At 36.5% G+C, this 14,285-nt stretch overlaps 1 protein-coding gene across 1 annotated transcript in view; it reads left to right on the top strand.

Annotated features, from left to right (window-relative positions):
* RBMS1 (RNA binding motif single stranded interacting protein 1) overlaps positions 1 to 13,711 on the top strand; it is a 230,367-nt gene extending 216,656 nt beyond the window's left edge. The window contains exons 15-17 of the mRNA XM_075317260.1: positions 3,299 to 3,379; positions 3,967 to 4,052; positions 10,592 to 13,711. Of these exons, the coding sequence (XP_075173375.1) occupies positions 3,299 to 3,379; positions 3,967 to 4,044 (159 nt within the window). The 3' untranslated portion in view covers positions 4,045 to 4,052; positions 10,592 to 13,711. The remainder of the gene's footprint in view (positions 1 to 3,298; positions 3,380 to 3,966; positions 4,053 to 10,591) is intronic.
* The last annotated feature ends 574 nt before the right edge of the window (positions 13,712 to 14,285 follow it).

Raw genomic sequence — 14,285 nt, 5'->3', positions numbered from 1 at the left:
AAAACATTACATCCTAGCTGGCAACTAAAGGTATGTATAGAATCAGCCTGATAGTGCCAGTATAGCACTGACTTTAGTTTATATAGGAAATCCTGGTGATTAAGATGGACTGTGTGTGGCAGAAGAGGAAGAAATTACTGCCTCCTACAAGTTCAACATTCTCTTGTTCTGCTGCAATAATTTCTCTACATTGAATTTGTAACACCAAAAAGGAAATTATTGAATCGTTAGACATGGTAATGATATGCAAGTGATGAGAAAATTGAAGCAAAATGTTTAAAACCTCTCGCTTTTTTTTCACTATGGAGTGAGCGCCACTTGCAGAAATCCTCATACATACAGCCTTGGCTGCTATCAATAATAGTATCAATGGTTGTCTGAATGCACTGGGAATGGGAATCGTCAAGATCTGCTGCTGGCAGCTTCCTTTGAAACTGCTGACCAATGACATTCCAGATGTGCCCGATGGAGACAAGTTCGGACACTCTGCAGGTCATGGTAGCATGTCTAGGCCACATAACTGCTCACAGTAACACGAGGAACATGCAGACTGTCCTTGTTGTGCTGAAAAACGGCTCTTGGGACACTTTGGAGAAATGGCCACACCAAAATGGATTTTTTTTTCCTTTTTCATTTGCATATCATTAACACATCTATTGTTTCTGTCATTTGGAATTCCATGACTTTTCCCTCTTGGTGTTGCAATTTCAATGTTGATAAGTGTATTATGCGTACAAAATATAATACTTTAGTTTATTTAGGTGCTGGTTCACTTTTCTTTTCTTTTTTAGAAAAAGTATCAATCTTGTCCATGGGCTGTACCTGGTGTTGCACTATTCCCTCATTCAAGTAACTAAATCTGGACTTGTATTACCAGACCAGGCTTATTGGCCAAAGTCGCGAATCTCAATACTGCAACGTTAGGATTGGCCTCAGGTCTCCTGATTCAAACTCAACACAAGGCCATGGTCTTATGAGGCTGTTGAGTTTAGCTCAGGATACCCGCGATCAGTCCATACTTGGACCATGAATGTCTGAAGAGTGAAGCTGGCCTTCACAAATTTAGTTATGGGCAAATGCACATGCTCGAATCATGGATGAAAGTCCCAGCCGAGGTTCTTAACATCCCCATACGTGTTAGATGTTGGGTGATCATTCATCTGACAAGTCATCTCTCTCCTGATTCTCCCATCCTTGGGAAACACTTAGCTTGGCCAAGCAATCATGCATTCTTCTAGAGCTGTTTGGCAGCAGTTCATCTCTGAAGATAAAGGACCGGATGCTGAAGATCAGCAGGCCGGATCCTTCTCATTGATATCCGTCAGCTACGGTTGACTTTATTCTGATGTGTATACTGACCTTAAGAACCCAAATTGACAACTTACTCAAGAAGCTGTCACTTCGGCATTTGTGGACTTGCATCCATAATAGAGGCACATAACTCCTTATTTCCTAAAAATAATTTAAAATGATCCATTAAATATTTGACCTACTTGTAAGGAATCCTTTTAAAATCTGAGCTTTTCCAGACGTTTCCCACCAGTCTAGGAGATAACAAAAGTGAAAAGATTTTTCTGATTGACACACTCCAGGAGCTGTATACCGGCAAAATATCACACCCATGCATATAATAAATCCGCCCTGAGTGGCTTATGACTCATATAGTATTAGGTTTCACCAAACCCTTAGCTGGTGACACCTTCGTACAGACAGGACACAATTAGGGTGATTGGCACAACACCCAATGTGTTACTCCCATTTGTTTGTCAAGGTAAAACTATTATGATTGGTTATATCTCTGTGCCTTCTTGGTCCAAAAAGGTTCTCATCATATTATACCACTAGGTTTGTGACTTATCTTTAGAAGGGTTTTCGTTATGCAAATTGCCTCTTGAAAGACTACGATGACTTGATTTCTGGTGCCACCTACTGGAAATAGCAAGTCCACATTGACACATAACAAGCCTTGCCACGACTTAGCTTTCATCCTATTTGCAGACACGTGTTTAAGGATGATGCCCCTCCTCAGTGCAAAGCAAAAGATCTGATCTGTCTGTATAGGAAGCTTCTGACTGGGGTCTAAGGGGTTGCGTCTCTCCTTGTGGAGAGCAACATGCCAGGTCCAAATGGGTGCCTTAATGAAGAAAAGTTTAGTAATATTGAGCCCATATTAATAAGCTTATAAAACGTTATTAAACTTTATCTGCCCCCTGTATTATACTACACTTGTTACTGTGGCCTCTATAACCTTGCAGCATTACTGCCATTTGTACCACAACATAAAGTATGTATGGGGAAACATAAATAAATAAAAAATTTCTATATATAGTGTGTGTATGTGTGTATGTGTGTATGTGTGTATGTGTGTATGTGTGTATGTGTGTGTGTGTGTATGTGTGTGTGTATGTGTGTGTGTGTGTGTGTGTGTGTGTGTGTGTATGTGTGTGTGTGTGTGTGTATGTGTGTGTATATATATATAGATATAGATATATAGATCTATATAATTATAAATAAATAAATATTTCTTAATTTAAAATAAGTTTATATTTTAAAATAAATAACGTAAAGAGAACCTGTCACCACTTTTTTGGCATATAAGCTGCGGCCACCACCAGGCTCTTGTGTACAGTATTCTAACATGCTGTATAGAAGAGCCCAGGCTGCTGTGAGAACATAAAAAACACTTTTATAATACTCCCCTAACGGGCGCGCGGTTGGCCATATGGGTGTCTCCGTTCTCTGGTGCGGGCGCCTCCTCTTTCGGCCATCTTCATCTCCTTTCTGAAGCCACGGTGCATGACGCGTGTGTCAAACACACTCGCGGGTCCTGCGCAGGCGCGCTACAATACTTTGATCTGCCCTGCTCAGGACCTGAATGCTGACGAGAGTGTATGACGTCAGACGCGTCATGCACCGCTGCTAGAGATGGAGAACAAAGATGGCCAAAGAGGTGGTGCCGTCACCGGAGAACGGAGACACCCATATGGCCAACCGCGCGCCCATTAGGTAAGTATCATAAAGTGGTTTTTTTATGTTCTCACAGTGGCCTGAGCTCTTATATTTAGCATGTCAGAATACTGTAGATAAGAGCCTGGTGGTGGTGGCCGCAGCTTATAGGCCAAAAATGTGGTGACAGGTTCCCTTTAAAATGAATAAAAAATGTAAAACAATTTTAAAAAATATTTATAATATATAATTTAGAATAAAATAAATTTTAAAAGAAAATAATTATATTATTTCACTATTGTTTATTATGTTTTGGAGGAAAAAAAATCTCATTTTTTTTATTTTTCCCTAGTATATGCCCGCAACAACAGCTATGCAAGGAGCGTACATCCCACAGTACACACACGTCCAGACAGCTGCAGTTTCAGTTGAGGTCAGTATGTTTCAGATTTGATGGAATCAATCACAGCTTTTTCTCTCCAGGAAAGAGGATTTGCATGCAGGGCATTAATAACATCAGCGCTCGTCCCATGAATAAAGCTTTAATAGCAGTATGCTTTACGGAAGTGGCATTTCCACATATTTTGGGATGGAGTGGGTCATTTCTGAAAAATAATTTGGAAAGGGGGGGGCTTAAAATGCCCCACTTATTTAATTACTATTTGATTATGATGCAAAGTATTTGATTCACGATCTAGATAGTGGTAACTTTTATTTTTTATTATCTTGTATTTAGTTCTGTCTTTACTAACGTAATTGCTGATGGCACAAAGTCACTGCCTCCTGCAAGGGAAACCTACTCTTCTGCTGCTGTGGTGATTTCTATCCTTGGTTTCTTCAAATTCTTTCCAGATTTCTAGTCTTAAATTCAATAGAAAAATATATTAGTCTGAAAAAGGGAGCAATGTATTGCATCAATGTGCATAACAAACGCCAATGAGAGATACTGTGCACGGCGTATGTTTCTCCACCGTGGAATATTCATACACCTGCGCTAATATAGGATCTTACTTTTTACAGGAGCCCAGTGGTCAACAGCCGGTGACAGTAGAGACCTCTAGTGATCATTCTCAGTACACCTATCAACAAAACAAGTAACTCCTAAGGTTTGCAAATATTTTTAAATTTTGAATGTTAAATATTTAAATTTACTGAGGACATTTCAGGTCATTATGACAATTAGGAGAAAAAAGGTGGGAACTATTCCATATCACAAGTCTTAGCTGTGGGGAGGGGGTTACTAGACTAGGGTTTGATGTGGCGAGGGGGGGTACTAGACTAGGGCTCGACATGGCGAAGGGGTTACTAGACTAGGGCTCGATGTGGCGAGGCGGGGTACTAGACTAGGGCTCGATGTGGCGAGGCGGGGTACTAGACTAGGGCTCGATGTGACGAGGCGGGTACTAGACTAGGGCTCGACGTGACGAGGCGGGTACTAGACTAGGGCTCGACGTGGCGAGGCAGGTACTAGACTAGGGCTCGACGTGGAATCATTGTGGTGTTATGGTAAGTGTTTCCTTACTACTTTTATTTTGAGGTTTGTAAGTGTATGAGCAGTTGGAGCTCACCTATAGGGAAGTGATGTCACATCCTAGCTGAAGGGAAATACCTTTTAGAGCACCGTTCACTGGATTTAACTTCATGTGAGAATCTCCTCCAATTGTTGCTGCCCCCCTGTGTAATAAGGAGCATCCAATATGCAAACTTTGCCTTCAAACAACTGGCTGTATACCACAGAACTTCTATTTGGGTATTTGCTTTTTCACCTCTTCGACACTGGCCAATCAAAACATATCTGCGTCATAGAGGGGGGGGGAGAGAAAAAGTAAACACCCACAGACAAACAGCCTAGCTCAGCGTGTTTTCCTGAGATGAGATTAGTCTTGCATGTCTACGCTGAGAACAATTAAGTTTCCAGGTCCCTTCCCTCTATTGGAGCGCCAAAACACTGAAGAGCAGCATCGCGTCACTTGTAACACAATCTGATCCGGTGATTCGACTCTCCAGCGTTGCTGCTCTCCTGTGCTCCGGTACAGAGAAGAGACAAAGCAAACACCTGCAGAGAAGTTCTCTGGTATACACCCAGATGTTAAAGGTAAAATTTGCATTTCGGGTGGTCTTCATTTCCAGGGGTATAAGGCTGTCTTCACACAGGGCCTTTTTTGGCAAGTTTTTGCAGCGTTTTTTAGCTGCAGATTTGACTTGGTGTATATGTATGTATGTATGTATGTATGTATATGTATGTATGTATGTATGTATATATATATATATATATATATATATATATATATATATATATATATATATATAATATATATATGTATGTGTGTATATATATATATATATATATATATGTATGTGTGTATATATATATATATATATATATATGTATATATATATATATGTATATAATGTGTATATATATGTATGTGTATATATATATATTATATATACATATACACACACATTTTTTCCTGTTTTGCTGCGGATTTCAAAGAATGAGCATGTCAATCCTTTGCAGCGTTTTTGCAAAGTTTTTTTTCATTGATGCAACTCATTTTGTAGAAAAAAAAACGCATCAAAAACGCAGATGACTCAAATGAGATTTCCTGCCAAAAGACCAGGTTTTTGTCAGCAAAAGACTTACCAAAAAAAGCCCTGTGTGAACATAGCCTAACTTTATAAGGGAAAAGGCTTTTTTTTTTTTTTTTTTTTTTTTTTTTTTACCATAATTAGTAGAGATTGGAGTTAATCATATAAAGAGAATCTTTCACTGTATTTTTTTTTTTCTTCTCAGTATCTAGTATTCTCAGAACGGTGGTATCTATAGATATCTGAAAATTATCCAAAGGGTTTGTACATAACACATATTTAATATTAAAACCTAGTTATTGCACATAACACATATTTAATGTTATGTATATATTTTAGGTAGGGCGGGTTATCCTAGAAAATAAGTTTTACAACTGGAATTCATTAAAAATGATGCACCTTTTGGATTTTACAGCTTCTGCTTCCCTGCACATTGCGCGTGCAAAATGAGTTAACTGAGAATCTCTTAGCGAGCTTGTTCTGAAGGGGAGATTGTAATTCTCAATCATCCATTTCTTCATGAGCTCCTATGTACTAATTTATGACCACAGACCACACAAAGGAGAGCTGAAGATTCATGTGATCATAAATATACTGTGAGGAGCTCAGAAAAAAAGAAGTTTTTTCCCAAAATACATAAATTTAAAGAAGCATTCATTCTAAAAAAAAATTCCTCTTACTATATTGCAGTCATCATATTATATAGCACTGTGTACTTCCAATTCCTCATTTTGCTCTTCTACCTAGTTAATTCTATTTCCCATTAGGTCTATGACATTACATGATTAAAAACAGATTCTTGGAATCCTTCTAAGTTCTATGTAGAAATAGGGAGTCTTTTCCTTGCAATGTCAGGGGAAAAGAGTGGAGCAGCTGGAATTGAAGAGGATGATGAAAGATGGTTTCCTGTTTCTATATAGAGCAGAGAAAAGAGAAGAATTAAGTGGGTTGAAAGGCAAAATGAGCAATTGCAAGTACACAGTGCTGACTGCAATATATTAAAAGGTTGAAAATTTTGCTGGGAGTGCTTCTTTAAATGCAAGTGTTTTGGGAGAAAACAGTCATTTTTAGATCTCTTTGCATACAATCTATGATTACAGTAATGATAAAAGCTTTTTATCATTACATTTTATTTTATATCCATGTTAAGGGTTTTGTTGATCAGGCGGGATCCTATTGCCCTCAGGATAAAGGGGAAGTAGAATTAGTTTGTGCAGGGAAATATTTTAAAGGAGCCACAACAGCAATGTCTCTCCTGGCTGGGCAGGGAACTACAACAGCGCACTAATTGATTGAATGGGAACAATGTTGTGAATTTCTGCTTAGCGGGTGATTTGGGAGCTCAGTCCTTCCAGGAGGCTGTTTCCTCTTCATTACCTGGATTGGAATGGGGTCACAAATGTGAAACGCCTGTAGATCTTCAGATCACATCTTAGTGCGGTGTTTGCATCAAATAATATTTTTGCATATAGCAAAGATATTTCCTAAAGCACAGTGTAAGAGGTAGAAAATACTCAATAGGTTATCACACAGGGTGTTAAATTAAAGTGCATATCCCTTTTAAGGGCTACTGCACTAATTTGTTTGTATAGTGTAGTAACTGCTAGCAAAAAATGATTTACGTAGGGAGGGGAGGTCAGGCGAGTTCAGCCACGGCTTATGTGTGCAGCATTGCTGAGATGGCTCGGACGTCCATCCTCGTGCTGCTTTTGTCACAATGGCAACCATCTGTACACAGACACTCAACACGGCTGTTCTGTAAATAGCTGCATCACTCTGGATAATGTGAGCCCGAGCCGCGATAGTCTGTTTGTTCTCAGATGTGCGGTAATCCATTTATCAGGAGGAGCAGCAAAAACCATTTCCAGTAAGTGACATCAGCATATCCAGCTGCTCGTCAGTATCGCTGCAATATACGCCATGCTAGAATTATAGCATTTTCCACTTTAAAGGGCAAGTCTTATACTTAAAGGGGTTTTCCAACGAAGATAAGTTGTTGCCTATCCACTGGAGAGGTGATAACTTATAAATCTGTGGGGGTCCGGCCGATGGGACCTGCACCGATCAGCAGAGCTGGGCAATTTTATCTGTATTAGAACTGAGCAGTTTGCGCATGCTCGACCTGAACTACATCAGTTCCCTATGGGGCTGCCATAAAAAAAAAAATTAGCGCAGTGATTTACAGCAACATGATGAATGAATAATGTCGGCCGAGCATCTGCATTGCCTCTCCTTTGTAAATGGAGATAATTAGGATGAAAGTGCCATAATCTACCCACATTTTGGTGGCGGTCCACCAGCTTTTTTTGTTAAAAAAGAAAATAAAAATTTTGAAATATAGATAGAGAGAGAGATATAGATACATACAATGTGTCCACCCATATTCTGTCCACCGCCATTAACTTGAGAACGTCGGCAGCTATAGGCATAGAATTGGTGTCTAGGTATAGTAAAGAATGCATGCGCTACGCAATGAAAGCGCCTATAGCGCCACCTGGTGGAGAACAACGGAGTTAGCATTTTTATTTCTAAAACGGTACAAGATAGAGAAAAAAAATGAATTACAAAGTTGTAGGGCATCATCAATTCAATACAAATCAACACCTTGCATACAGAAATGCTATGCTATGAAAATATGTATATATGTGTGTGTGTGTATGGATATATGTGTGTGTGTATGTATATATATGTATTTGTCTGTAACGCAGTATGCGTATGTCCTGCAATATTATTATTTACAGCTCTGTTATATCTTTTAATTCTTCTACAAGTAAATTCACACGTTTTATGCCAACTGGACGACCTGATCTTTGCTGAATAGTTTCTCGTGTATATATATATATATATATATAGATATAGATATAGATATAGTATATGTATAGATAGATGGATATAGAATATTTTTTTTAATTATGAAATGCATAACCATATGATATATATAGTTATGCATTTAATAAAATATAATAAAAACAACTGTATGCACATATGTCATGTGTGTTGCCTACAGGATATTTATGGTTAAATCTAAAACTATACACAGACGAACAATAAAATGATTGCTTAGAGGGATAAGTACCAAGGACCTCAGCAGGAACGGTATTGTTACTGAGCAGCTGAAAATTCAACAGGCACTAAATTTTGTTCTAAAAAAAGTATCTCAAACTATTATGTGCCCTTTCTATATCGATTTGCTGCTTACAGGGCTGTCACGTGGATTTGCCGATGAGCGATGTTGTTCCCGTTTTTGTTTTTCTTCAATAAGTGCTATTGAGAGGGCTTTCTTCTATTTATTTATTTTTTTTTTTATTATTCTTTTAACAAAAAAAATTCTTTCCCACAAAATCAATCATAATTAGTATTTGATGTAAATACGGTCTAGTTACTGCATAAAAGATCTACAATAGTGCCATCTAGTGGTGGAAATATCTGTGCCTATTAGTTGTTGTTTGTAATCATATGGTGATGATGATGATGATAAATGTATAATTATTTGTAAAAGATGTGTTAATTTTACAACTGAGGCACAGATTTCTGAACGAGCTGTTTAGTGACATAAACTGATAAAGCACGCACTGACCAGAGCATTACAGCTCAATGCTTTTATACGGTATGAGGCTGTCACGCTCGGGTCTGCAGATTTGCGACCAATCCGTTCATTGCAGTCCAAGTTCGGACCAAAATCCACAAATGCCTGAATAAGCCACCCAGCCGAGACTACGCGGCAACTTGGTGAGGCTTTTATGGCTTGCTTGTTGCGGTACCTAAGGGCCACAATGCTCCCCACTCTGCGCTGATGTGTTTCAGCTATACATAATTACTCTTTGGCGGGACAGAATACAAAGTTGCAATGTAGCCCCAGCTTGAGACATACAATGGTGCTTTAAATTAAAGTCCCCTAACCCAGTCTTATAGTCACCTGATGCCGTCTTCATCTTTTCCAGCGTTGCTTCCGTTGTTCTCCAGCGATTTTGTAATCTGCCGGCAGCTCCAGTGTTTCATAGTTCATGGAGCACTGGAGGTCACAACTCAATAAGTCTATGAGAGCCTTGTCTTTGCTCTCATAGACCTTGCATTGAGCGCTTGTGACGTAACTTCTGTCTTCTAGCCTGCCAGAAGGTACAGGCACCAGATGACTCTGTGGCCCGGAGCAATGCCAAAAATTAGGGAAGACACCAGAGGGTGACTAGAAGACCAGGGTCAGGGACCCGCACTAGTCGGTAAAACATAGACGTTTTATGGGCACTGTGCACTTTTTTTCCCAATTAAAATAAAATGGAATGACAGATTTGAATGCCTGACCACTAGAATTTAGCAAGTACCTAACTATTCTTACTCACTATATACACCTAACGAGTAGTGTCTAATACTCGCGTATTCATTCCTAATAGTGCGTACAATGCAAGTCAATGGGGAAAAACTCGCAAAGTAACGAGTAACCACAAGTTTTTCCCTATTGACTTGCATTGCACACACTATTCGGAATGAATATGCGAGTATTGGACAGTGCTCGTTATGAGTATCGGGAGTATGAATAGTTAGCTACTCGCTCAACTCTAAAAATAACCAATCAGTGGTGTGGGTGGGGTTATACAGAGCTCAGTATTCTGAGGACTGGTAGATCTGCAGCAGAGGGGAAAAAAAAACATTTTTAATCAAAACAGTAGCAACCAGTAAAGTAAGTGACACATCACTGGAATAAACCTGTTGCCATTTAATCCTCATATTCATGTGCTCTGTGTAACTCCTCCCCCACCAATGATTGGCAGAAAGGTACCAATCAGTTATTTGGGCGGAGCTATATACAGCCCAATATTTCGATAGCTGCTAGATCTTCAGCAGATAAATCTAATTTTATCAAAATGACAGCAAACAGCCCAGTAAGTGACACATCGCTGGAATCAGGGTCTCAGCCCCTATATCATGCTGCTCTCAGATGGGGGAGCAAAAATCTGATGGCATATTCCCTTTAAATGCATTTATCACCTGATATGAACTCACATTTTATTGACGATGATGATCTAAAGCAAACTTTTTTCTTTTTTTTTTCTTTCAGACAGAATGATGACCTTGATTGGGGGAAAATGAGGTTCAGATGCTGAAACAATCACGGATTTTTCTGAACAATCAAGCTTTATGAATTGACAGTTTTGCACAGGTTCTTGGAAAAAAAAAATTGTTATTTATAATGAAATCAACTCGAACTATTTTTGCTATAAGTTCTATGAGGTGCATAAAAAATACAAAAAAAAAAAAACAAACCTTCAATTCATCTAGTGGCTGTTCCCCTGAACAGGTTTATTTTATTATGAGATTTTTTATCGAGTAACCTAACACAAAAAGAGACAGACTCTGAGTTTCTCTGGATATGCACAGGTGGCCATTTCTTTGAATACATGTGCATGATAGAAAATTGTGTTATTTTTTTTTATTTGATTTTTTTTTTTTTATTTTTAAATTTTGATGAGAATCTTCTTCTGTTTTTAAACTTTTAAAGAATGTTTTTGCTTTATTCTTTTGTGTTTTTATTTTTATTTTTTTTATTTTATTTCTAAAGGTTAACAATTTTACTGGCAAGAAACCAGTGAAAACAGGTCATTGCAAAATTAAATATTCCTGGTTTCTCCAAAAAATTTTTTGTAATTGGTTACAATAATAAAAAAAGGCATCTTTTGTGATGCCTCTGTGCTTGCAGTGTGAGTGTTGCTGTAGTGCAGTGTTGCTGTCCGTTCTGACTCCTTGTAATTTTTTCTCATAGCGTGAAGTGTCTTATCTTTTTTCAATGAATTCCAATTTGCCTTAAAACTTTTAATGCTGTAGCTTTTTTTTTTCTTTCTTGTAATTAGAAAAAAAATCAAAAAAAATTTCAAAAAAGTGAAAAGAAAAAAAAAATGTAGATTTGCTTATGACCAAGCAAGTTGGTCAATGATGCCTTGTAAAACAGCAGCATAGGGCTTTTAAGAGGTAGTCAATAAAATTGCTGAAAATTTGGCTTTTTAATGTGTAGATGTTTTTGTTTTTTTATTTTTTATTTTTTTTACGTAACATGTATGGTAGTGGAAAAGCTGTGGGCGGGTGGGGAGGAGGGATAATGTTTTTGTGTGAAACACACTTTCTGACTGGGATATTTTACTAGAGTCGGTTGTTTGTAAGGCCTTACGCCAATAATTTTTGCTCTGGTAGTCTAAGCGATTTTAGGAAATCTGCTGTAAGATGCAATGTAAAAACTTTTTTGCTTTTTAATATTTTTTTTTTTTTTTTTGGGGATAACTTGATGTTTTAGTGTCAATAGAATATAGGAAATGGGATTGGGGATTTGTCAGTGAATGTGTTTTTTAAAAAGAGAAAAAATAATTTTTTTCCCTTTCTTGCTCTTTTTTTTTTTTTTTTATGTTTTCTTTATACAATTAATGATAGTGCTTTAGATAGTTGATTGTGCTCAAACCAAGCAAACAAAGTGCTGTTACAGCATAATGGCAAAAAAAAGCTAAAAGGACTTTTTTAAAAAAAAAAAAAGCTGAGTTATAAGTGGAATTGTCAGTGTATTGGGTACTAGCTCTCTATTAGGTGAAATTAAAAAAATAAAAAAAATTAATAATAATAAAAAAAAAAAAAAAGACTTGGCACTTTTTAAAGGTAACTTTACCAAAGAACAAAGAGCCAGTAACCAATCTTCCAGATTATTCTCAGCATAGATTTTTTTTTCTGTACTTTTATTTTTGCCGGACCAGTTTGCTGTTAGGAGAATGTGCCTTTTTTTGTACATTTGCATTTTTCTTTTTTTTTTTTTTTTCAATAGTTTTAATAAGATGTATGGACACAATATAAAAAGCATGAAGGAAGACTTGGATCCAAGCAGTGCCACACTTCACGTCATCACTACAAGTATTAATTGTAACGATAAAATAAAAAATAAAAATAAGTTTTGAAACTATGAAATTTCCAATTGGCCAAATACTGCATTTTGTTTGTTTATATACTAACAATATATATAAATATATATATAAATATATATAATATATATATATTATATATAGATTTGTGTGTATATATACAACTATTATACACACCATTTTAGCAACACATTAGATCGATCACTGCTTATATTATGGCTTTTTATGGTTTTATTCTAATAGCATCTGTAAAGGAAAAAAAAAATTATGTTGTCTTCCAAAACTGTGTACTTGCCTGGTCAGCAGTGTGATCAGTTATCTACCTCAAAACTTTATTTCCTTTTTTTAATGGGACAGGTTGCTGGCACTGCCTGTTTCCACTGACCAAATCCTCCTAGCTGGAGCTAGGGCTAAGCAGTTTTAAGGACATTTTTTTTTTTAATTATTATTATTATTTTTTTTATTTTTTTAAAGTAATTTTTAGTAGTAAAACTGCATGTATTTGATTTTAGCCAGTTGAGACATTTCATAGTTTCAAAAGTAATTGCTGCTCTGAGTTTAGATTTTAGTTAAATACATATTCATGAGAAGTGTATTTTTTTTTTCCTTAATTTTATTTTTTGCAGAGGAATTTAAAAAAAATTTGGAAAAACAATGTGGTTGAATTTGGTTCAAAGCTCCCTGTTTTGAAATTGCTTTAAGAAAACATCTTTTCTGCTTTAGGCGCAGGATTGCGCCCCGTGAGTGGTAAAGAGTTAACGTTCAGACAGGCAGCAGATTTCCATCTATAAAGTCTTCATTTAGATTTAGTTTTTGGATTTATTTTTTTTTATATTTTTTTTGAAAAATTTTGGTTTACAAGTAGTCCCATCATAGAAATCTATTACGAAGAATTAAATAGTGCTGCAGGTGTCTGAACAAGGTGCCATACTTTGTATCTGGGTAAGATTTGGAACATAAAAAAGCATAACCTCTGTACATAAAAAAATAAAAAAATAAAAAAAAAATCAGTTAAACATCACATAGTAGACAGCCATTAAATTATAAAAAATTAATTTATGAAGAAAGACCTTTTGTACAGATTGAAAAAGATTTTCATAGAGATATCTATATGATCAAGAGAGTTAATTTTTTATTTTTGTTTAACTAGTGCCACAAACTTGCCAGTGGTAACTTATTTGTCCGGTTCAAGACAACTCTGTAGTTATTGTTAAACGCCAAAATAAAATTTTTGAACTGTAAATTTGATTAGATTGTTAGCTTTTTTTTTCTGTTTTTTTGTTTCTTTTGAAAACTTTTGAATAAAAAAGATCCAAAAGAAAAAAGTGTTTTTCATTTCTTTACCGACATAAGTGTATTTTTTTAAGATGATAAAAATCGATACTTGGAGGATCGGCGTGCAAGAGGAAAAAAAGCAACCCGTTGTGATCCGGCTCACCCAGAATAAAGTTGCCAGAAATCCTCAGATAAAACCACTCCTGCATAGTTTGGGTGATCCAGTCAAAAATGGGGAGAATCCAGCTGTTTTCAGATTAAAAAAGCAAAAGTGTGTGTGTGTGTGTGTGTGTGTTTATATATATATATATGTTATATATATATATATATATATATATATATATATATATATATATATATATATATATATATATCTATCTATTATGTGTGTGTGTGTGAAACATGGGGGAAAAAAAGTTACTCATTTTCTGATTGGTGGAAAAATATATAATATAATATAATAATCTCCTTGGTTAACAATCCGTTCTGGGCGTGTGCTTGTTAACCAAGTTACTCATTCAGCAAAGCAAGATTTCTCATAGGAAGTCACTGCAATGCAGACAATTCGTTCCACAACTTGTT

The sequence above is a fragment of the Anomaloglossus baeobatrachus genome, chromosome 7 (assembly GCF_048569485.1).
Source record: "Anomaloglossus baeobatrachus isolate aAnoBae1 chromosome 7, aAnoBae1.hap1, whole genome shotgun sequence".
In the NCBI taxonomy this organism is placed as follows: Eukaryota; Metazoa; Chordata; class Amphibia; order Anura; family Aromobatidae; genus Anomaloglossus; species Anomaloglossus baeobatrachus.
Note: the sequence above shows the minus strand (reverse complement) of the source record. Positions and strands in the feature narration are given on the sequence as shown.